Source organism: Bos taurus, chromosome 11 (genome assembly GCF_002263795.3).
Source record: "Bos taurus isolate L1 Dominette 01449 registration number 42190680 breed Hereford chromosome 11, ARS-UCD2.0, whole genome shotgun sequence".
Lineage (NCBI taxonomy): Eukaryota > Metazoa > Chordata > Mammalia > Artiodactyla > Bovidae > Bos > Bos taurus.
Genome location: NC_037338.1, coordinates 21,631,839 through 21,657,541, shown reverse-complemented (window position 1 = coordinate 21,657,541; position 25,703 = coordinate 21,631,839). Strand labels below are relative to the sequence as shown.

Here is a 25,703-nt window from a genome sequence, read left to right as displayed (position 1 = left end):
AGACCCCCGTAGAAGGGACTGGCTACCCACTCTAGTATCTTGCCTAGAGAATTTCATGGACAAAGGAGCCTGGTGGGCTAAGGTCCATGGGATCACAAAGAGTCAGACACAACTGAGTGACTAACAGTAGTGACTGTGCTCTGTTTGTCATAGTGGGAAATAAATAGGAAATATAGTAGGAAATAAGATGTGAAAAGCAGATTGATTATAGTTTATGGAGAACCATAAATGTAATAGCACAGAGATTTAGACTCTACCCTGTGGATAATGGGATTTTTTAAAAATAGGTTAGTAGTGTGGTCAGTATACACAGGATAGATGGAGAAGAGAGACTCCCCTGGTAAGAAGACCTATTCCTATTAAAACATCCACACTTGAGTAGCATGGTAGGCAGGGATGGGCAGGATTTTAGGGTGAAGGAATGAGACTTAAAATGTGACTGATAAGACAAAGGATAAGGAAGAAGTACTGTCTGTGTTAACATTAGGGGCAGATGTAAGTCAGAATTTAGTTTGTGGGGAGAATAGTTTTGCCATACATTTTTTATTTTCGGGAATGGTAGCTTAGTGAGTTGATTGTGGTTTATGCCTCATGGCCTCAAGAATAGATCAAGAGCCACTATAAAACTTTATTTAAAATCAAGTCTTCTGAGAGAGAACCAGAATGTCTGAAAGCTTGAAGCATCTCAACATTAGAACTCTCCCTGAATAATAGACTGTGGTTCTCGTTGGTAAGCCTCTAGAGATACAAGTTTTACCCTGTATTCCTTCAGTTCAATTCAGTCACTCAGTCACTTGCGACTCTTTGCGACCCAATGAATCACAGCACGCCAGGCCTCCCTGTCCATTACCAACTCCCGGAGTTCACCCAAACTCATGTCCATCAAGTCGGTGATGCCATCCAACCATCTCATCCTCTGTCATCCCCTTCTCCTCCTGCTTGTATTCCTTATTTGGCTTAAAATCTGTGCTGTGCTTTATTTTTCCTTCTCTCTGTTCTTACTCCAGAAACCTTTTTTAGCCTGGTACAAGACCTACTTTGCATAGAGAGACTCTAGCTATGCTACTGTACATTTTTACCAGAGTAGGAAAGATAGAATCCAAAGACTGGGAATTCACCTCTTGTGTTGAGGGCACATGACTTATTTTGGATCGTCCATCGGAGCCACATAGGTAAACCTGGCTCTCAAAAGAAGAGCTGGATCCAGGTAAGAGAAAAAGAGACCTAGCATGCTAGTCAGGAATCTCATATTAAACCATTCTTCCCTCACTACCTGGAGACCATCTGTTACCACTGAGGAATGTTTTCTCATATGTGCCTTTAACTTGAGAAGGCAGCGGAATTTATTTCTTTAAGAAGAAAAAAAAAATCTTAATATATTAAGCACAGATATATACACACAGTACATAAACAGAATATCTGTGGCATTAAATTTTCATGGAGAGAGGTGACTAGGACCAAAAGGGTTATAAACATTGCATTAGAGTAAGACTTTTTTGAGAGTGAGGATCATGTTTTCTTTAAACCAAAAACTAAACCTAATCATCCAATAGAAGCTATTTTGGCGGCTATACCAAGCTGGATATTTTGATCTTTCCATTTCAGTAAGGGACTTTTTTTCTTGATCCTGTTGAACCCAAGTTCAAAATTGGTTCATAACAATTTATGCAAAAATAAGTGATACTTATCTTAAGCATTGTTAATCATGAACACTTACTAGAAGACAGGCAAATAAACAGGCTGTAAGTTATGTTTAAACAAAATTCAGCTGAGTAAATTTGTAGATATAATTGGTTGTATTCAGTGACTCATGAATCGAGCAGAATCCTGTCTGGCAACTGGCACAGCCCTCCTAGGGGATGTACAAAATGGAAAGCTTTTAGAGGAAGAAATATGGGACAGGGGACCTTTAGCAAAAGAAAGGAAGGATTATTGTTAGACCAGGACATCTTTTGTGGGGAAGGAATAGCAAGGGTTTTATGCTACAGATTGCTTTTTCCTCCTCAGTGAGGTTGGAGAGGGCCCGTGTGACGGATTAGTTAATTGATGCTGACCAGAAAATCCCAAACTGGTTGGTCAGGATTACATTCCTGGTGAAAGCTCAAACTGCATTCGGGTTAGGTTTTTGATCTAGGTTAGATATCATGGCCTTTAGTACAAGTGATGCCATCTTAGACCTGTGATTTTCCTTTTTTTAATCTCTCTTTATCAGGTATTTTCATCAGATGAAATATTTGAAGTGTCATTTTCTTCATTCTCAATCCTTAAAAATACATACATTGATATTATAATTAATTTTTCTGTATGTCAAAATATCAAGAAGTCAGTAGGATTATTAGATGCTCCCTTTATATTTCTGTTTGGTATTATAGTTTGACTATTTCTCCAAAAACCAAAAATTAGGTGCTGGTTTTATGGTTTTACAAAAAATATCTTATAATAGTATGTCATTACTTAAAGCCGATTTTATCTTTTTTAAAACCAGTCATTAGATCTCATGTCTTCTTAGCTTACGATAGTAATTGAATTTCCTGGTATTCTGGTAATTTGTGATAATAATTGACAGCTTGTTTAAGGGAATCATAACAGCTCTGGGTTGTGAGCCATGGTTTTACTGAAATTATTTCCATTGTTTCTGTAGTATGAGATGGGGTTTATAAATTGTGTACTTGGAATGGTGTGTGCTCAGTCGCTTCAGTCATATCTGACTCTTTGCGACCCTGTGGACCACATATCATATTAAAAGATAAATTAAAACTGATCTTATAATTAAAATACTTCTATATAATAGGACAGGTAAATATTACCATTTCTCTGTGTTTAAAATAGAAGGAAGATTTGTGAATACCCACATCGTGGGTGTGAGAAACCTTACTTATTCCCATAGTTTAAATTGTTTCCTCAGGCCATAGGACACTGTGTGTATGTCTGTGTGTTTGTATGTAAGAACACATAACATTAGGTCTACCCTCTAAATAAACTTTTAAGTGTATCAAGCATATCAATAACATGATATGCTGTTAAGTATATCATGCAATACAGTTATAGCAGTATTGCTAACTGAAAACCTAAGCTGTATAGAGGGTCTCCAACAAGATTGTAACTCTAAATCTATTGAACAGCACTTCCTCACCACTCCCACCCCACTCAGCCTCCAGATCCTGGCAACCCCCGTATTTTTTCTGTTTCCATGAGTTTGACTACTGTAGATATCTTATAAGTGGAATTATGTAGTATTTATCCTCTGTGACTGACTGATTTCACTCAGCATGTGTTCGGGGTCCATCTTCAAGGTTTATCAGTGTTGTTGTATATGCCAAAATTTCCTTCTTTCTGTGGTTGAAGAGTGTTCCATTGTGTGTGTGTGTGTGTGTGTGTGTGTGTGTGTGTGTGTGTACCACATTTTCTTCATCTATTCATGCATCACTGGACCTCTTAGCCATTGTGAATAATGCTACAGTGACCATGGGAGTGCTGATATATCTTCGAAATCCTGATTTTAATTCTTTTGGTTAAATACCCAAAAGTGGTATTGCTAGATCAGATGATGGTCCTATTTTTAATTTTTTGATCAACCTCCATTCTGTTTTCCATAGCAGCTGCATCATTTTGCATTTCTACCAAGAGTGTACACGTGGTCCGATTTGTTCACATCCTTGTCAACACTTGTTATTTTCACTATTTTTTGTAGTTGCTGTCCTAAGAGGTGTGAGTTAACACCTCTTTGTGGCTTTGCGTTTGTGTATTTGCAAATGTGGATTTGCATTTTCCTTCTGATTAGTGATGTTGAACAAGTTTTTGTATACCTCTGGGCTGTTCGTAATGTCTTCTTTGGAGAATTATCTATTGAAGCCCTTTGCCCATTTTTTAATAAGGGTTTTTGTTTTGTTGGGGTTTTTTGTTTATTTTTGCTGTTGAGTTGTAGGAGTTACTTAGATACTTTGGATACTAATCTCTTATCATATATATGGTTTGCACATATTTTCTTATTCTTTAGGCTCCTTTTTTGCCCTGCAACAGCTTTCTAGTTTAATGTAGTTGCACTTTCCTATTTTTGCTTTTGTTCCTTGTTCTTTTCACATCATAGCCAAGAAGTCATTCCAAGACCAGTGTTAAAGATGTTTTCCCTTTATTGTTTCTGGTCTTGGGTTTAAGTCTTTAATCCATTTTGAGTTGATTTTTGTGTGCGATGTAAGAGACAGATGGATCTCGTGTCACGTTTCTGTATATGGATATCCACTGTTCCCATCACCAGTTGTTGAAGGGACTAGTCTTTCCCTATTCTGTAGTCTTGGCACCTTTGTTCAAATCTATTGATCATATGTATATGGGTTTATTTCTGGGCTCTCCATTCTCCTCCATTGGTCTATAGGTCTGTCTTTATGCCAGTACTGAAAGGTTTTGATTACTGTAACTTTGTATCTTGTTTTGGATAATCAAGGTCTTTCATAATGGTTTCATATGATTTTTAGGGTTGTTTTTTCTAATTCTGTTTTTTCAAAAATGCCATTGGGGTTTTTACTGGGATTGCAATGAATTTGTAGATCACTTTGGGTAGTATGGACACTTTAACAATATTAAGTCTTTTAATCCATGAATATGGGTGTCTCCATTTATTTCTTTAATTTATTTCAGCAGTACTTTGTAATTTTAAGTATGCAAGTCTTTCATCTTCTTGATTAGTTTATTCCTAAATATATTACTCTTTTTTCATGAGATTGTGTAATTGAGATCTTCTTCATTTCCTTTTCTGAGTGTTCGTTGCTTGGGTATGTTGATTTTGTATCCTAAAACTTCACTGAATTCATTTATTCTAACAGTTTTCCTGTGGAATTATTATAATTTTCTACATAGAAGATCATCTTGTCTGCAAACAAAGACAGTTTTACTTCTTCCTTTCCAATTTGGATACTTTTTATTTCTTTCCCATCTCTCTGGTCACAGGACATTTAACATGATCCAAAATAGACAAAGAATCAAAAAGATGAGAATTCTTTTGGGTGTATCAATTTTTAAATAAGAGCTACTCATTTAAAAATAATGCCTACTACAAATGCCTATCTACAAATTCAATGCAATCCCAGTAAAAATCGTTCCCTTGTGTCAATTTTTTTTCCAGATGAATTTAGTTACAATTTTTTTATGTTCAAAGGAAGATTTAATTGGTATTTTGGTTGGAATTAATAATTACATTAATTCAGAGATAAATTCATGAGACAGTTGCCATCTTTACCATAGTAAATTCTTTTGTTCATAAGTGAAATGTTTTTCCACTTTTTTCAATATCTTCTAACTCCAAAAATACTTACAAATAGTTAATTAAATGTAGCCCACACATTTTAAAGCTTATCTTTAGGTACATAATTTAATTTGATGTATGTATTCTAACTTGTTGACTTGATTATTTTTTTTTAATTGTTTCTGGTTGTTTTTTCAGTTGTTTTTTTTGTTTGTTTGTTTTCTTGCTTTCCAAGAACACAATAATATATATTGCAGATAGTGAGAACTTTGTATTTCTATTATTCATACTACCTTATTTTTTCACTTGTGGGTTTCAGTTGCTTAGTACTTCTAGAATAATTCATTAAGTCCTTCAGACTGCCTTCAGACTGAATGCCCCTATTATGTGTTGGGAGACAGAGTAAATAAACAGAGAGTGTATTAGATGTGATAAGTGCTGTGGAGCAAAATAAAGCAGAGTAAGAGTGTTATAGAGTTGTAGTTGTGAGTTGCTGTTTTATATGGGGTTATCAGAGAAGGTCTCGTCTTAGAGGGAACAGTTGAGTGGAGCCCTAGAGGAAGTGAGAAATCAAGGCAGCTGCTCAGAAAAAGAACATTGCAGGCAGCTGAATAAAAAGTACCCTGACTCTGTTTGAGTCAGGAGCTGTGTATGGTATTCAAGGAAGAGCAAGGGAGCCAGTGTGGCCGAAGCAGAGTAAGTGGGGGAATAGTAGGAGAAATGGAAGTAGGTTTACAAATAACAAATCATACTGGGTGACAGCAATAGAGGTAATAGTTATTAAACATGTGTGAGACCTTGTTCTAGCTACTTCTTTCATTTAATCTTTGCAGTAACCTTCAGAGGGAGACACTGTTATCTCCATTTCATAATGAGGAACCTGAGCTCAGAGAAGGTGAGGATTTGCCTAAGATCATACAACCAGAACGTTGTGAAACCAAGTTTCATCGTTCAATATTTTGATTCCAAAATACTTGTCCTTAATCTTGACCCTGTGCTAGACATGTTGAGTCCAGCAGCAAAGCGTAGATTTAATGTTACAGAAATAAGGGAGTCAATCCATTTCAGAGAATGGCAACTCCATCTTTCCAGTTGCTCAGACCATATGTTTGAAAGTGGTATTTATCTCATCTCATTTTTTCATACTCTACATCCAGTCAGACTGAATCAGTTGGCCCTATCTTTAAAATAGATCAAGTTGGTGATCACATCTTTCCATCATCACTGCTCCAGCCCTGGTGCAAGCCAGTGCACATCTCCAGGGATTGATACACAACCTTCTGAATGATTTCCCTGCTCCCATTGCTCCTTTTGTTTTCCACCCAGCAGTCAGTGTTAGCATGTCAGGTCTTTGCAGATTCCTGTCTCAGGGTACAAGACAAAGTGCTCACATATGATATACCCCCTCATCACCCTCATCTTCTGCGCTCTCTCCTAGCTCACTCCACACCAAGCACAGCAGCCTGCCTCCTATTCCAAGAAGCCAGGCAGTTTGACCCTTTTCAGGGGCTCCCTTCCCCTTTGTATCTTTAGTCAAATATCTTCTTTCTCACCCACTCTCTTTAGCCATTCCTGCCAAATCCCTATTCCCTCCTTTGCTTCATTTTTCACCTTACTACTCATTGCTTTCGAATATACTGTATAATTTTGCTGACTTATTTTGTTCATTGCCTGTCTACTTACATTAGAAGGTAAGCTCTGCAATGTCAGGGATTTTTGTTTGTATTTTTTTTTAACTGGTGCCATCCCATTGCTGGCAGATAGTAGTTGTTAGTAAAGATCTGTTGAATAACTTTAAAAAAAGAGAGCAGGGAGTTACTTAAGGTTTGACTCTAAGGTATTATAGTGATGATTGTGCAGCATTTTTTATCCCCTGTAAGTTTCCTAAAGTCAAGGAAAGTCTTGTTCATTTCTAGAACTCTGCCCATGCTCTTTAGTATGTCCTCTTTTATGTCATATTAGCTGCTCAGTGTGTGGTGATTGTTGAATGTCTTCTCAACACAGAATGTCCTAAGAATAACTATTCATCTTCACCCAAATGAAAGCACTAGATATTTTCACAAATAATATATATACACAAATACATCCTCATACACATATTTCTTTACATGCTTACACACTAACGTAAATCAGATCTATAACAAAATAACTTGCTTTTAAACTCTTTAAAAGTTATAATTAAATGTTTTAAATTCTAATCTGTATTGTTAGTTACCACGTTAATTAACTTTTGATACTGCAAAGAATTATTTCATTATCATGACATTTGTCGTGACACTTCTAGAAAAACATGTTGGCTTCTGAGAGACATGAACATGTCACTTAGAAGAGACACATAAAGATGCCCCAAGGAAAATTTAAAAAACAAAGAATCAAGAAACAAAAAACAAAAGGTAATTGAGGGTGACATGTAAACTTGTTTATTACTTCATAAGGAAAGAACTAGGGAAACAGAAGACTCACAGTTTACAAGTAGACCCAGACTTGGTTTCCTAAAGACTTGTCTGTTGGTTCACCTCCCAGTACAGATAATCCTTACATTTGCCTGTTTTTCTTATAACCTCTCCTTCCACTCATTGTGCAGATACACATAAGAATACTTGGACTTAGATACATAAACTGTTAAAAAGACCACAGTGGTAGTGCTACCCTGCCAGTTGTTTTCTTTTGACAGCTTCACCATATTTATCTAGCAACAGTGTTTGTGGAATTTTATTTGCTTTATTGAATTTTTTGCCGATTTTTTGAAAATGTAAGTGGATAGCTTATTAAGACGAAAGTGAAAGTGAAGTCACTCAGTCATGTCCAACTCTTTGCGACCCCATGGGCTGTAGCCCACCAGGCTCCTCCATCCATGGATTCTCCAGGCAAGAGTACTGGAATGGGTTGCCATTTCCTTCTCCAGGGGATCTTCCCAACCCAGGGACTGAACCCGGGTCTCCTGCATTGTAGGCAGACGCTTTACCATCTGATCCACCAGGGAAATCCATTAAGACAAAGTGCTTGTGTTAAGAGTAGGTCTTACAGCTCTCACATATATGAATAGCTTTTTACAGGAAAGCATTAAATTAAAAATGTATAAAAAATGGACCAAATACAAATGTCTATAATCTTATTCATTTTATCTGTCCTCTGTCTGTTAAAAGGATAGTCTTGTGTTTGTAATCCACTAAAACATTTGTGAATTAACAGTTTGGAAAAGCTACAGTTTGGACAACCTTTTTAGTAAGTGGTTGGTAATTGCATCACTTTAGGATAATGCTAACTGCTGTAATAACTAAACTAGAGCGTAATAAGTTTTCATTATCTTCATTATATCCACCATAGTTTGACCTCAGGTCAAACAACAGGGAGGGAACACAGCCCCACCCATCAACAGAAAATTGGATTAAAGACTTACTGAGCATGGCCCCCTCCATCAGAACAAGACCCAGTTTCCCCCTAGTCAGTCTCTCTCATCAAGAAGCTTCCGTAAGTCTCTTACCATCAGAGGGCGAACAGAATGTAAACCACAGTCACAGAAAACTAACCAAACTGATCACGTGGACCACAGCCTTGTCTAACTCAATGAAACCAGGAGCTATGCCGTGTAGGGCCACCCAAGATGGACAGGTCATGGTGGAGAGTTCTGACAAAATGTGGTCCAATGAAGAAAGCAGTGGCAAACCACTTCAGTATTCTTGCCTTGAGAACCCCATGAACAGAATGAAAGGCAAAAAGATGGGACACTGAAAGATGAACTCCCCAGGTCAGTAGGTGCCCAATTCCCACGGGAGATCAGTGGAGAAATAACTGCAGAAAGAATGAAGAGACAGAGCCAAAGTAAAAACAACACCCAGTTGTGGATGTGACTAGTGTTGGAAGTAAAGTCTGATGATGTAAAGAGCAATATTGCATTGGAACCTGTAATGTTAGGTCCATGAATCAAGGCAAATTGGAAGTGGTCAAACGGAGATAGCAAAAATGAATATCAACATTTTAGGAAACAAAAATGGACTGAAATGGGTGAATTCAATTTAGATAACCATTATATCTACTACTGTGGGCAAGAATCCCTTAGAAGAAATGGAGTAGCCATCGTAGTAAACAGAAGAGTCCAAAATGCAGTACTTGGATGCCTCTCAAAAACGACAGAATGATCTCTGTTCGTTTTCAAGGCAAACCATTCAGTTATCACAGTAATCCAAGTCTGTGCCCCAACCAGTACTGCTGAAGAAGCTGAACGGTTCTATGAAGACCTACAAGACCTTCTAGAATTAACACACACAAAAAGATGTCCTCTTCATTATAGGGGACTGGAATGCAAAAGTAGGAAGTCAAGAGCTACCTGGAGTAACAGGCAAATTTGGCCTTGGAGTACAAAATGAAGCAGGGCAAAGGCTAACAGAGTTTTGCCAAGAGAACACACTGGTCATAGCAAACGCCCTCTTCCAGCCCCACAAGAGGAGACTCTACTCATGGACATCACCAGATGGTCAATACAGAAATCAGATTGATTATATTCTTTGCAGCCAAAGATGGAGAAGCTCTATACAGTCAGCAAAAACAAGACCAGGAGCTGATTGTAGCTCAGATCATGAACTCCTTAATGCCAAATTCAGACTTAAATTGAAGAAAATAGGGAAAACCACTAGACCATTCAGGTATGATTTAAATCAAATACTTTATGATTATACAGTGGAAGTGACAAATAGATTCAAGGGATTAGATCTGATAGAGTACCTGAAGAACTATGGACGGAGATTCGTGACATTATACAAGAGACAGTGATCAAGACCATCCCCAAGGAAAAGAAATGCAAAATGGTTGTCTGAGGAGGCCGTACAAATAGCTGAGAAAAGAAGAGGAGCGAAATGCAAAGGAGAAAAGGAAAGATAGACCCATTTGAATGCAGAGTTCCAAAGAATAGCAAGGAGAGATAAGAAAGCCTTCCTCAGCGATCACTGAAAAGAAATAGAGGAAAACAATAAAATGGGAAACACTAGAGATCTCTTCAAGAAAATTAGAGATACCAAGGGAATATTTCATGCAAAGATAGGCACAATAAAGGACAGAAATGGTATGGACCTTACAGAAGCAGAAGATATTAAGAAGAGGTGGCAAGAATACACAGAAGAACTATACAAAAAAGATCTTCATGACCCAGATAACCATAATATGATCACTCACCTAGAACCAGACATCTTGGAATGTGAAGTCAAGTAGTCCTTAGGAAGCATCACTACAAACAAAGCTAGTAGAGGTGATGGAATTCCAGTTAAGCTATTTCAAACCCTAAAAGATGATGCTGTGAAAGTGCTGCACTCGAAATCAGCAAATTTTGAAAACTCAGCAGAGGCCACAGGACTGGAAAAGGTCAGTTTTCATTCCAATCCCAAAGAAAGGCAATACCAAAGAATGCTCAAACTACCACACAGTTGTACTCATCTCACATGTTAGCAAAGCAATGCTCAAAATTCTCCAAGCCAGGCTTCAACAGTACGTTAACTGTGAACTTCCAGATGTTTAAGCTGGATTTAGAAAAGGCAGAGGAACCAGAGATCAAATTGCCAACATCTGCTGGATCGTGGAAAAAGCAAGAGAGTTCCAGAAAAACTTGTGCTTTATTGACTATGCCAAATCCTTTGTGTGGATCACAACAAACTGTAAAAAAATTCTGAAAGAGATGGGAATACCAGACCACCTGACCCGCCTCTTGAGAAATCTATATGCAGATCAGGTAGCAACAGTTAGAACTGGATGTGGAATAACAGACTGGTTCCATATCGGGAATGGAGTACATCAAGGCTGTATATTATCACCCTGCTTATTTAACTTATATGCAGAGTATATCATGAGAAATGCTGGGCTGGATGAAGCACAGGCTAGAATCAAGATTGCTGGGAGAAATATCAATAACCTCAGATAGGCAGATGACACCAGCCTTATGGCAGAAAGCGAAGAAGAACTAAAGAGCCTCTTGATGAAAGTGAAAGAGGAGAGTAAAAAAAAGTTGGCTTAAAACTCAACATTCAGAAAACAAAGATCATGACATCCAGTCCCATCTTTTCATGGCATATAGATGGGGAAACAATGGAAACAGTGAGAGACTTTGTTTTCTTGGGCTCCAAAATCACTGCAGATGGTGACTGCAGCCATGGTATTAAAAGACGCTTACTCCTTGGAAGAAAAGCTATGACCAACCTAGACAGCATATTGAAAAGCAGAGACATTACTTTGACAACAAAGGTCCATCTAGTCAAAGCGATGGTTTTTCCAGTAGTCATGTGTGGACGTGAGTTGGACTATAAAGAAAGCTGAGTGCCATAAAATTGATGCTTTGAACTTTGATGTTGCAGAAGACTCTTGAGAGTCCCTTGGGCTGCAAGGAGATCCAACCAGTCAATCCTAAAGGAAATGAGTCCTGAATATTCATTGGAAGGATGTTGAAGCTGAAACTCCAATACTTTGGCCACCTGATGTGAAGAACTGACTCATTTGAAAGGACGCTAATGCTCGCAAAGATTGAAAGCAGGAGGAGAATGGGATGACAGAGGATGAGATGGTTGGATGGCATCACGGACTCAATAGACATGAGTTTGAGTAAGTTCTGGGAGTTGGTGATGGACAGGGATGCCTGGGGTCGCAAAGAGTCGGACACGACAAAGCGACTGAACTGGAGTTTTTATTGCAAGTTTATGTCATAGTTTAGAGCAGATGTTCAAGTTGTTGGATGAAATTTTTCTTATGATGACTCAGAGACCCAGACTTCTCACATTTTCTGGGACTTCACAGTGTCATGTAGCCTGCTAATGGGAAAACAAAGAGCAGGAAAAGGGCATAATTTTTTTTGTCCACATCCCATTGGCGAGAACTAGTCTCTTGGGCACATCATGTTGACAGGGAATTGTTGTCTTTTGACTGGCTGATTGCCTCCCAGCAGTAACTTCCCTACCATGAAAGGGAGAGCGTAGATATTTTGTGAGTGGCTAGTCAGCTCTGTCGCACATAATGTTGATAGTAATTATGTGTTAATTTCCTATGGCTACATTTGCAAATCCCACACTTGATGACTTGAAACAGCGCAGATTTATTCTTAATGTTCTGGAATTTAGAAGTCCAGAGTGTGTTTCATTGGGTCTAGATCAGAGTGTCCACAAGGGTGCTTTTCCTCTGAATACGCTAAGGGAGAACCAGTTTCCTTGCCTTTTCTAGCTTGTAGAGCTACATTCCTTGCATTTGTTAATTCTTGGCCTCTTCCTCCATCATCAGAGCCAGCAGCATAGCATCTTGCTCCTTGCCTTCTTATAGTCAAGTCTCCCTCTGTGCTGCGCTCAGTCGCCCAGTCGTGTCCAACTCTTTGCAACTCTTTGGACTGTAGCCTACCATCCTCCTCTGTCCAGGGGATTTTTTAGGCAAGAATACTGGAGTGGATTGCCATTCCAAGTCTCCCTCTCCCTCCTCTTACATTTGATCTTAGCCAAAAAATGGAGCAGTGATCCCCTCTGCCTCCTGTTAAAAGGACACTTGTGATTACACTTAGAGGGCCCACCCAAATAATTCAGGATAATCTCCCCATTGGAAGATCCTTAATTTAATCACACTTGCGAACCTCTTTTGGCCATATACGGTAGCATTCACAGGTTTCAGAGGTTAGCATCTGGCTCTCCTTGGAGCCGTTATTCAGCCTACTAAATAGATAACATTTTTTACCACTTGGTATGTGTCATGTTGATTCTGAGAACTTTGCATGTGTTAGTTTGTATTTTTCTGCCTGCCTACTTGGTTTATTCATGATCTCTTCTTCTAGGCTTGCCTATTTTTCTCAGTTAGGTTTTGTTTTTATTTTTGCCATCCTCTGGAAGATATATACTTCACTTTCATGTCTAAAAATTTTACCAAAAATGCCTAGACTCTCAAAATTGGAAAGAATTTGCAGTATCCAGTTAGGTATGCTAAGATTTAGGCGGGGAGGGCTGTTAATTTATTCTTTGGAATATTTCTCTTGAACTTTGATAAAAGTCCTTTAAGTCTGTTAGGCTCCTTTGGATTAATTAATGTAATAAACTGCTTTCTTTTTTCGTTCTCAAATCTACCTTTTTCAGTTACCTTTAAAAATCAAATTGTGAGTTTTTTCCTTTGAATTTTTTTTCCCCACAAAAATGTTGAATTTCATTTGGCCATTGTCCTAATCACAGGAATTGACTTAATAGGATAAAAAGGAAGCACTTTGTATCAACATTTCCTGGGAGATAGTTGAAGGCTTAAAGTCACTCATAGGTTTTAGTAAAAGCACAGGAGTAGCAAGCAAACTGGAGAAGGCGATGGCACCCCACTCCAGTACTCTTGCCTGGAAAATCCCATGGACGGAGGAGCCTGGTGGGCTGCAGTCCATGGGGTCACACAGAGTCGGACATGACTGAAGTGACTTAGCAGCAAGCAAACAGTTGTATAAAACATGCTAATAACTGGATGAAATTAAACCAAAAGCCGATGTTCTGATTTAGAGTCATCAGGTAGAGGCATTATGTTCTGTCATGGCTTCATTCAGACAGCTGCGTATTATTGATTACATATTAGGTGCTAGGGATGCAAAGGTCATAAAAGCATCATCCTATTCTGTAGGCTGTCACAGTCCAGTGAGGATGGAGACACGCAGACGTTGATGCACTGATGCTTGCAGGTGTGACAGAAGCTACAGCTCAAGGTGGCTTAAACAGTACAGGGAATTTATTGATCAAGAACAGGTATATCTGAAAATGACCAAGGCAGATGAGATTTCCAAGTTTAACTACATTGTCACATGCCTTTCCCCTTCTCCCCTTTTTTTGTTTCTTCTTGCTGTTTTCTGCAGATCAGTATTATTCTGGCTCCCTTAGAGGTTGTGTGATGACTAACAACTTCAGGGCTGCCCCCCCCAAAAGAGAGCAGCTTTCCTCTAACCATTAAACTAAAGTCCTAGAGTTAACTTTATCTCAACTTTGATTTCCTGTAACCCAGTTACCAGATTGGGGAGAAGGATAATCAAGAGGCATGTGAAAAAGCAAAATTTAGAGCTTACAAAGTATTTAGTATATCCCTGAAAATTGGTATTAGTCTCATTATGGCTTTATTATTTTTATCTTGGATTTTTCTTAATATACTGAAAATCAAGAATTCTTACTAGTGGAAAGTAAACCCAGCAGAATATCCTCCTGGTTTAGTGATTTTCTTTTGAAATTTTGAAGATATAAAAATTTGCTACTCTCCCTTTGGAGATCTTTGATTTTCATTTCAGTGCAGAAATGACAAATCTGACATACTATCTCTTCTCTACCTCTTCCCTGTGACTGGGACTGTATTGAGTTCATATGTTTCACAGTTAGGCTACTTCAGGTCTCAGTTACATTTAAATGTCAGGGCTTCTCATTACACCCTTGCTTTTATGATTTAGACTGTTTTGGGAAGCCTATTTTTGACTTTGCCACTAATATTCATTTAATCAGATTTTTTATAGTATATAATGCTTTAAAAACTGAATTAGTAATAAAAAGCTGCTTTGATTTAAATGTAAGTACTTCTACATGTTCTTTTTCTGCATAGTCTCTGGTTTACCACATTTGCATTCATGGCAGTTCTTTTTCTCTCATGACAAGTGTTCATTCAGGAGGCATAGTGTGTGACATTGTTATAGGATTGCCAGATCTTATTTCGAAGAATTTGGGCAAGGAGGAAAGGAGTAGAAGGGGAGAGATTACTTGCTTACAGTCTGACCAGGCTTAAATGCAATCCCATTCTACATCCCAGTACACCTGGGACGAGGCACTCGAATACGGGATAGGCCTGTGTGTGGGGACCACCTGGTAACCCAGTACTGCTAAAGGCCGCTCAGCTCTACACAGAGAACTGTGGAGGTACATTTGATAGTCTGGGTGTCTAGGGGTTCCTACCCTATCTTTAAAAAGAATTGCTTCTTTGTGTAAACTTATATTAAATGTTATTTGCTAATAAAGGGAAAAAATAATGTATTTCTAGTGAATTATGTGATGATTATATCCAGGGCATAATTGTAATAATAGTAAATGCTTATCTAATGCTTTCTTTGTGTCAAGATACTCTTCTAAACATTTTACATACATTAGTTCACTTGACCCTTCCAACAGCCCTATGAGATAGGTTATTATTATTTTTTATCCCCATTTTACAGAGGAAGAAATTGGCACAGACAGATCAAGTAATTTGCCCAAGTCCACACAGCTTCGTCAGGGACAGAGTTAGGATTCGAATCCGCACAGTCTGGGGCCAGAGTTCATACTTTTAATTGCTGTACTTTACTTTCTGTCAAGAAAGGACTGAAGTTATCATTAAAAATAATATCAGCATAATTTATTATGTTTTGAAACAAATTGACATTTTGAAATTTACCTACTAAATATTCAACATGCTTATTTTTTATTCTAGGAGAAGACTTTGCAGTTGTGCAGCAAGAAATTATTATGATGAAAGACTGTAAACACCCAAATATTGTTGCTTATTTTGGAAGCTATCTCAGGTACATTGTTTGTTTCCCTTATGAAAAGCAATAATGATTTCTGTCATTTAATCCATTTAACAAAATTAAGTTAGCTCAAGTACCATGTTTTGTATATTTCTTCATGCTTTGGAGACACGATATTTTCACATGAATGGAATTTTTGTGACCTATCTAATTCTGTAACCAGTACCACAGTCTGTGATATGTCTGTTGTACTCTTGGGAATTCTGGGTGTAGTTTCACAAGTAAAAAGTTCTATGGTTAGTCTTTCTATGGTAGAGATCTAAGTAAACCATTCTGTACATGCCCCTTTCTTCTAGTCTTGAGTGAATTTAGAGAGTATATCTGTTGTTTTTATTAGAACCTTTTTTTTTCTTTTGTGCTTCTATCCTCAGAGTATTGCCTCATCCCTTCCTTTCGTTTTATCCAAAGGACTACGAATTATAATTATTTCACTAGCTTCTTATTTTCCCAGGTCCTAAAGTGAACTTAGAAAGACTGAATTTACCACCCCTTGTTTTGGTTGGCAGGACCAGGCTGGGTTTCCCAGATCATATTCCATAGGGGATGACCTCAAGGTCAAATCTTGTGTTTCATTCACTTCTGTATGTAGTTATAAGTTGAATACTGTGACCTAATTGTTTTCAAGGTTCCTTCCAAAAGGGGGGATTGCAGAATGTTTTCTTAGGTATTAAAAAAAAAAAAACAAAAAAAAACTCCTGTTTGGTTCCCATACATTGTAGGATAAGTAAGATAAGGATGTAACTTATTACAGCGCCCCTTCCATCTATGAGCCAAGTACAAAACACTTCTCCTCTTCTGATGCAGGCACAGCATATGCAAAAGACTGGGCAGTTCTGCCCTCTCTTCTTTCCAGCTTGTGAAAAGCCAGCCGGACCAACTCTTCTTGATTCTAACTACTCTTGGACAGCTTTGATTGCCCACCTTCATTGAGGTCGAAGGGTGGGTTTAATGGAGACTTTAGTTCACATAGGGACAGGTACTACCCCCAGGTCAGTGACTATTAAACATTTTGAATGGGTTCTTTAACAACCAAGTTGAAACTGCTTTAATGCTGAGTGGTTCAGACAATACTCTTAACAACCATTTCTGCATCCGTTTTTATTTTATGGACAGACCCAGCACAGGCAGTTACTGTTATCAGCTCAAAGAAGTCTCTTAAAATCTTTTAAATTCATGATACAAATAATCGATTGCTATCAATATGTTAAAATTATTTCAAAACAATTTGTTTTACTATTCTTGGTTCTAACAAAATGACCCTGCTTAGACTCATTTGGGAGAAGTATTACAAAGTTTTCTTCCTCCAAGGAAGAATAGGTAATTTAAGAGTTTCTGTGTTTCCCCAAAGACATTAAACTGAGTATTTCTCAAACATGGCCTGAGTCTTCTAGAAGTAAGGGACCATCCACAGTCTAACTGTTATTCCAAGATAGCTGCACCCATTTACACGTCAACCTTGGGGTGGTCTTTCTGTGAAGGAGACAGTAGTATAGTTGCTAGTTCAGAGAGCCTAGAGTTCTGGAATCAGGTTGGTTGAATCCTGACACCATCACTTACTAACTGTGTGATTATGGCAAATTACCTAATCACTCTGTGCCTCTGTTTGCTCATCTCTAAAATGCAGATAATAATAACAGATACATGATGTGATAGCAAATGAGGGTAATTGGTAAATACAAGTGTTTAGAACAATGATTACAGCATAATAAATGCTTGATAAATGTTAACTGCTATTACTACTATTATTGGTACAATTGCTATTACTATTAGCTATTTTTTGAATACCATCAGGTCCGTGCCTTATTTGATTTTTTTCAACAATGCTGTTAACAATTTTACTCTGGTAAATATTCTTCCAGTTTTACAAATAAGGTGTTTGAGAGAGTTTCCTACCAAGTATTTAGTTCCCAGTCTCATTTCAAATTATTTACAGAAGCTTTGTGTGATACTTTGCTCGTGAATCACATGACTTTTGACTTGGCCTTTCTACTTCTTGGCAAAAGAGCTGACCAGATAAACTTCTAACATTTCACATCTTACCACCTGCCCTGCCCTGCCCCAGAAAATCCGCCAAGCTCGTGTTACACTAAATTGGACATTAGACTTTTTGGCTTCCTTAGGCAGGAGCCTTCTCACACAGGTTAAGCAGCAGAACATTTGATCTTGTTACCAGAATGCAGAATTCCTTTGGAGTTTATATCCATTTTTGTTGAGGCTTTGGGCAAAAGAGCACAAGCTTGTAGTCACATACTCTTTAACCTTAACTTTGAGACTTGCTGCAAGAGAGTCAGTTTGAGGTTATGCCTAACAAAAATAGTACTTCCTTTTAGATTTCAGGAAACATGTATTCTGACTATATTTTGAATACCCTTTTTTGAAAAGTAAACTTTTAAAATTGAAAGATAACATACATACAGAAAAGTGTGCAAATATCTGTTATGTGTATAACTGGATGGATTTTTTTTTAAAGAGGGTACTTTTATTTTAATCTGAATATAAGAATGCAAAGGGCAAAACTGTCCAGAAACCATAATGAAACCGACAAAATTGAGGTTATTATTATTATTTTTTTAAGTGAGGCTGTGTTCATTTGGAGTTGAATGATTTGACATAGGAATACTGGGATTTTTTTAGGGGGATTTTTTGTTGTTTTGTTGGTGGTAGGTTTTGGGGGTTTTGTTCTTTTTTTGTTCTTTTTGCCACACGGCAACACATGTGGGATCTTAGCTCCAAACCCATGCCCACTGCAGTGGAAGCTCGAGGTCCTAACCACTGAAACACCAGGGAATCCCCAGTACTGTTGGTTTAAATAGATAGTTTTATTCTGTAACTTGTATAGCTGATGAAAGTAATATGAAAGCAAATGGTAGTTATTAATATAAAATAGCAATTAATCCTCTCTTTCTCTTTTCTTCAATAAATTCTTCCCTGCTTCCCTAGGTAAAGTCTAGACCCATCCAAATTCAGACTCTGGGATAATGATCACTAGCCTTGTGGGGTGTTAGAGCTGGAAGGGACTAAGAGGTCTTGTCACTTTAGCCCACGCTTTTTTTTAACTGATGGGAAGATGGAGTACTGGATAAATGACTTCTTCAGGTTATCCAACTACTCATTGTAGGCACTGGGATTTAAACCTGGCTTTGCAGGTACCTCGCCAGCATTTTTTTAGGTATAGGTATTACATAGTCCTGGAGAAGGCAATGGCACCCCACTCCAGTACTCTTGCCTGGAAAATCCCATGGATGGAGGAGCCTGGTAGGCTGCAGTCCATGGGGTCACAAAGAGTCAGACATGACTGAGTGACTTCACTTCCACTTTTGACTTTCATGCATTGGAGAAGGAAATGGCAACCCACTCCAGTGTTCTTGCCTGGAGAATCCCAGGGACGGGGGAGCCTGGTGGGCTGCCGTCTATGGGGTCGCACAGAGTTGGACACGACTGAAGCGACTTAGCAGCAGCAGCAGCATTACATCGTCCAGAAAGGACAGATTTAGTCTCCAAGGAAACATGGTTTCTTGGATTCTTTCTCATTACTGAATGATTTTACAGAAGGCAAGGAGCTTGTTTGCTTGAACTTGATACAAGCCCTCTAAAATATATATTGTTCTTAGTGACATTCTTCTATCTTGTTGCCATTGTAGCCTAGTATAACAAATTTAGGCCAAAAAATGAGGAAATTGAACTAATGTAGTTTGTTAATAAATTTCCCCTCCAGAAAATTACACTTAACCCTTGAATTTACTGAATAGATGACCAGCATATAATTAATTTCAGAAGCATATTTTATAATAGGATTATAGTGAGCTATGATTATTTCCCAAGGAAATCTCAAGACTGAGCCTCCTATAAAACAGGAGCCTAATATTCTTGATGGTGCCTTCCTTATTTGCTCTTCAATATCCTTAAAAGCCTGTGTTTATTCCAACAAGGACCTACTATAAAACACATAGAACTTTACTCAGTATTCCGTAATAGCATAAATGGGAAAAGAATTTGAAAAAGAATTGTTATTGTTCTTTTTCAGTCACTGAGTCATGTCTGATTCTTTATATCCCTGTGGACTGAAGCACACCAGGCTTCCCTGTCCACTGTCTCCCAGAGTTTGCTCAGATTCATGTTTATTAAATAAATATATATATATGTACAGCTGAATCACTTTGCTCTACACCTGAAGCTAATTCAAAACTAACTATGCTCCAATACAAAATTTTAAAAAATATTTTAAAGGCCTGTGTTTATTGAGTGCCTAATTATGCATACTATGCAATAACAGCTGACTATATAAAACATTTCTTTGGAAATTTAAAGTAAATAGTCCTGGTTTTGTATATATATTTATCTATGTATTTCTGTGTATATATTTATAAAACAACAGATTTAAATCACTTATAGGCCTATTCTTTATTCCTAGAAGAACTTCTTTTAAGCTTCTTTTAACTATTGTTTCTTTTAAGCAAATTATGATTTTGACTTCAGATTGCTTCTGAGCTTTCCTTAGCCCAGCGTATCCTTTGAATAACAGCAAATGCTCCTCAAAAGATAAGCCTTTGGAGGATCAAAGCCAGATTTGTAAAAACAATTTTATTTAGATGATGAGATATTTTAAACCTTTGAAATCTAACGTACTTGAACATAATTTAATTTACAGTAATAATATACTTCTAAATCACCACCACTTACAAAGTGTTTTTATATTATTTCTTAGAATGTCTGGAGTGCTGTATTGATTTCTGGAGATGTTAAGATAGATAAAACAGCCCTTGCCTTTAAGGAGCTTATTATCAAATAGAAAAAACAAACATGAGCAAATAATTGCAACATGCTATGCTAGGTGGACACGACTGAGTGACTTCACTTTGACTTTTCACTTTCATGCATTGGAGAAGGAAATGGCAACCCACTCCAGTGTTCTTGCCTGGAGAATCCCAGAGATGGAGGAGCCTGGTGGGCTGCTGTCTATGGGGTCACACAGAGTCGGACACGACTAACGCGACTTAGCAGCAGCAGCAGCAGCATGCTAGGTGAGGCCCTCCAGGTGGCGCTAGTGGTAAAGAACCTGCCTGCCAGTGCAGGAGACATCAGAGACCTGGGTTCAATCCCTGGGTTAGGAAGATCTCCTGGAGAAGGGCATGACAACCCACTCCAGTACTCTTGCCTGAAAAATCCCATGGACAGAGGAGACTGGCAGGCTACAGGCTATTGGGTTGCAAAGAGTCAGAAATGACTGACACACAATATGCTAAGTACAGTAATCATTTTGATGTCAGTTACAAAGTGGTAAAGATGGTAGAGTATCTGATTTTGCTAAAGCGAATCAGAGAGAGCTCTTTGAATGATATGATTCCCAAATGGTGTTAAAGGGTTAGTAAACATTTACTGTGGTGTGTGCATGTGTATAGAAGATTATAATTTCTGACAAAGGAAATGCATGCATGAAAAAATCATGAAGTGTTCAGGAGACAGCTAACAATCTCACATTAAAGCTTAAGGGGAAAGGGTGTAGTTCAGAAGGTAAGGCCGAGGAGATTTAGGCAAAGAAAGAAACCTTTTATGCCTTAATTAAGAGCTATAAGTGTAGAGCATATTTGTTGGAAGGCTTTAACTCAGAGATAGTATATTCTGTGGGGGAGGAACTTGGAGTGAAGGAGAGTAAGACAAGGAGTCAGTTAATTTTATACAGTATATTTATTACAGTAATCCAAGAAAGAGATGGTAGTCTCTTGAGTTGTACAGAAAGTGGAAGAAATTTTTTTTCTAGAGCCAGAGAGAGGACTTGCCAGGGAAACCACAGAATCTTAACTAAAAATGCCTTTTTGAATGTTCACACTATGAAAATTAAAATTACAGTTAAGTCATTTTAATTTATACCTAGTTACTCTTTTTTAGAGCAGAACATGGCAATCCACTCCAGTATTCTCGCCTGGAGAAAGAGACAGAGGAACCTGGCAGGCTACAGTCCATGCGGTTGCAAAGAGTCAGACATGACTGAAACGACTAGCACACACATCTTTTTTTAAAAAAAGAAACTTAATTTTGGAATATGTTCGATTTACATAAAAGTTGCCAAGATAGTACAAAGAGTTCCCTCAGCTTTATCTGATATTAACATCTTGCATAACCCTGGGACATTTGTCAAAACTTAAGAAATTAGCATTAATACAAAACTATCAGTTAAACTAAGATATTTCATTCGAATTTCACTGGGTAATCCCTAATAGTCCTCTTTAAGTGTGAGAGATTTGATGGAACTACCTTACAAGGTACTTTATTACACCAGTATTGCTCAGGTATTTCTACCGAACATTTGTTTTGAGGGGTGCTCATATGTGGGTTTATGGAAAAAATAATTTGGGGGCGAAGCAAATCAGAGAATTTGTATTTCCTCTTTATCTTTGTCTTCCCTCGCGCCTTCTGCTGTTTGTTCTCCTCTTCCTGCTCTCCCTTCTCCCCTTCCCAGCTTTTTCCGTCTCCCCTCCTCCCCCTTTTCTTCTCTTCGTCCTCGTTTCCCCACCCTTTCCTCCCTTTCCTGCATCTCCTCCTTCCATTTCTCCTTGTACTCTGTCTCCCCCAACCCCACTGGTTTTCTCAGAGCCCTTTAAATATCAGTGGCATTGTTAATTTCCAAGAGAAGGTTAATATATGACATTTCTAAAACTTATTTCACTGTCCAGCCGTTAACTTTGAGGGAGCGTGCTTCACATAGAGCTGCTGTCCTATGGTCCATTCTTGGTCAGATATTATGCCAAACTGGGGCTTGTTAGGTAGAATTACAGAGAAATAGGTCACCTTGTATCCCCTGAATACATAGCTACCCCTCATTGTTAAAGGGGAAGCAGGTGGATGGGTTCCATATACAAAAGGCAGTCATTTTTTTTTTTTTTTTTGCATATGTTTAAAAATGAACCAAAACATTTTAAATTCAGCTCACATTAAAATAAGTCATCCTAAATTAAAACGCCCAGCAGTTAGTGAACTTTACATTTTTCACATGGGGTGGGAGGAACGACTTGGTGTGCCCGTTTGTAGCAGACATTCAAGAGCTGTTTATCCTTGGTGATCATGCTCACATTTTTTCTTTTAAAATATTTTTATATTTTGGCAAAATATATAAATAATTATGCTTAGTTTGTTCAATTGGTGTGGGAAGGTTAAAAGGTATGTTGTATTGATAGAAATGATAAACTCTTCAGTGAAATATATATTCTAGTAAACACCGAACTAGAAGGTGAGAATAGTGAATTTTGCCCCTATTTATTTTTCTATTCCTTGTCAAATAGAACAGTGATTTTAGAGGATAAGAAAGAAGAATTCTAAGGATTTGCTGAGTCAGGGAATTAAGAGACACATATATTTACCTCAGTGATTAATTGTATTTCAGTCCCAAATACCCAGGGACAAAGATTTTATAATTTATTGGCCTGCATAAAGTGGACTAATGTGATTCAAGTTCTTTCCTGTTAGACAGATGGCTTGGTGAATGACCAAAAGCAAATGAAGATTCACCATCACAAGAGGGACATTCATGGAACAGATGGAAGTCATTTTTCTAATAAACTCAGAATATTCAAACATTTTTTATAATAGCAGAGTTAACTAAATAGAGAGTTATAAAGGTGAAGTATTTTATACCTCCTGAAAAGTAAAATTTTAAATGTATTATTACAATTTTTTCCCTCAGTGTGTAAGTTGGAAAGTCATTTCACATAGAATGAAGAGAAAATTGTACTTTTAAGCAAGGTAGGCAAAGGAGTAGACCAACTTCAAGGAGAGGATGGTGTGATACTGAAATATGTTAAAAAGCAGAGAACTCATTTCCTACATCCATTTTCCTTACTAAAGGAGAATTGTTTTCAAAGTAGCAAGGGTAGGAAAAGCATTATTAAGAAGGAATTAAAGCACAGATAGATGAGTAGATAATTACAGAACACTAGACACTACCTGAATCCAAGCCTTTTTAGATTTATATAAAGTATATCTCATTACTGTACTGAAAATATAGCAGACACGATGGCCATCCACTGTCAGTGAGTGCCTTTTGACGAAAAGGAGAGATGTCAAAAGATCAGTGATCACATTGACCAATTCGGAAAGGAAAAGGTGATTTTTAGAAAATACAGACCGTTAAACTTGTCGGTCATCTGTCCCCAACAAGCATCTAAGATAATTAATCACATAATTAGCACTTACAAGAAGGAAGTGGTGATTAACACAACTTTAGTAAGAAGTTACATCAAATCAATCCCATCTCTCTCCTATTTTTTTTTCCTCTTAGAAAAGGGCAGTTTTATCTATTTACACGTTCTCTGAGTTCTAGGAGCATTGTAAGCAGTGTAAATAACTGCCCAACAAGATGAAATATAAGAAAAGAAGTAGAAATGGCTTAACGTTTATTGGGCTTATTAAATTCGAGGTCCTTTACTAAGCAGTTTACATGTTATTTCTGTTTATCCTAAGCAGATCCCAGAACAACCGTTCAGCCAGTTTTTGTAAGGTGTGAGAAGTCCCTGCTGCCTGTTTGCATAATCACTTGCAACAGGAATTTTACATCAGATTCATGTGCAACAGATGTGAAAATATTTTAGAGCCGTAGTTCTCAAAACATTTTGGTCTGAAAGCTCATTTTTTTCTGCACTCTTAAAAATTATTGAGTACCCCAAAGAGCTTTGGTTTCTATGGATCATATCTATTGATACTTACTATATTAGAGATAAAATTGAGACGCATTTGAAACAAGAATACATAAGCACATATCCCAGTAGCCATCAGAGGACTTACATCATCATCTCACTTCTGCAGCCTCTGGAAGACTCCACTGTATTCTCAAAAAAGAGTGCAAAGGGCAAGTAATTTTTAGTGTTGTTATGAAAATGGGTTTAACCTTGCTGACCCACTGAAAGGATCTCTGGCACTCTTAGAGGGCCCCAGACCATACTTTGAAAACGATTGTCCTAAAGAAAGGATTCAGTCTAGAGAGATCAGGCTATGAAATCCTGCATTATACATATTGAATTATAGTCTAAGCATCATTTCAAAGAATATTAGTTGATGGACTTGCCTGAGCCTTACACCTCTCTGTGCAACCAAAGGTGCAGAGAGGTGCCAGGTGGTAATTCTGAGCAGTATACATAGCTATTCATGTCACCAGTGGAAAAATTACTTCTTAAGCTCATTAGTGGAGAAGGCAATGGCACCCCACTCCAGTACTCTTGCCTGGAAAATCCCATGGACGGAGGAGCCTGGTAGGCTGCAGTCCATGGGGTCGCTAAGAGTCAGACACGACTGAGCGACTTCACTTTCTCCTTTCACTTTCATGCATTGGCGAAGGTAATGGCAACCCACTCCATTGTTCTTGCCTGGAGAATCCCAGGGACGGGAAGCCTGGTGGGCTGCCGTCTATGGGGTCACACAGAGTCGAACACGACTGAAGTGACTTAGCATAGCATAGCATAAGCTCATTAGTAACCTCACTTCTTGTTGTTTAGTGGCTAAGTCATGTCTGATTCTTTGTGACCCCATGGACTGTATTCTGCTAGGCTCCTGTGTCCATGGGCTTTCTCAGGCAAGAATACTGGAGTAGGTTGCCATTTCCTTCTCCTGGCGATCTTCCCAACCCAGGGATCAAACCCACGTGTACTGCATTGGCAAGTGAATTCTTTACCACTGAGCCACTTAAGAAGCCCAGCTAGGTCATACTTTACCATCAGCTGCCATGTCTCAGTTTCGTCGGTGCGTGGACCACCTGTAAATGTGAGGTCCTGATTTCTTTCGCTGGGCTTCACTCTCTTCAACTTTGTAGAATCATGGCAGTTTGTACTCTTGTTTGCTGACCACACTCTTTAATAGTTTGTGTTCGCTTGTTACATGGTCCATGGTCCATTGTACCCAACCAGGTCAGCTCAGCTCTCAGGTCTGCTTCATCATACCAGCACTGCCATACGTGTCCACTTG

At 38.1% G+C, this 25,703-nt stretch overlaps 1 protein-coding gene across 3 annotated transcripts in view; it reads left to right on the top strand.

The window, feature by feature from the left end:
• MAP4K3 (mitogen-activated protein kinase kinase kinase kinase 3) overlaps positions 1-25,703 on the top strand; it is a 183,127-nt gene that overhangs the window by 78,546 nt on the left and 78,878 nt on the right. For 2 of the 3 annotated variants that reach the window (XM_005212589.5, NM_001191162.2), the window contains exon 3: positions 15,659-15,749. In XM_005212589.5, coding sequence (XP_005212646.2) covers positions 15,659-15,749 — 91 coding nt within the window. Of the gene's footprint in view, positions 1-15,658; positions 15,750-16,663; positions 16,745-25,703 lie in introns of those variants that run through there. The other variant, XM_059891124.1, reaches the window with a different exon arrangement.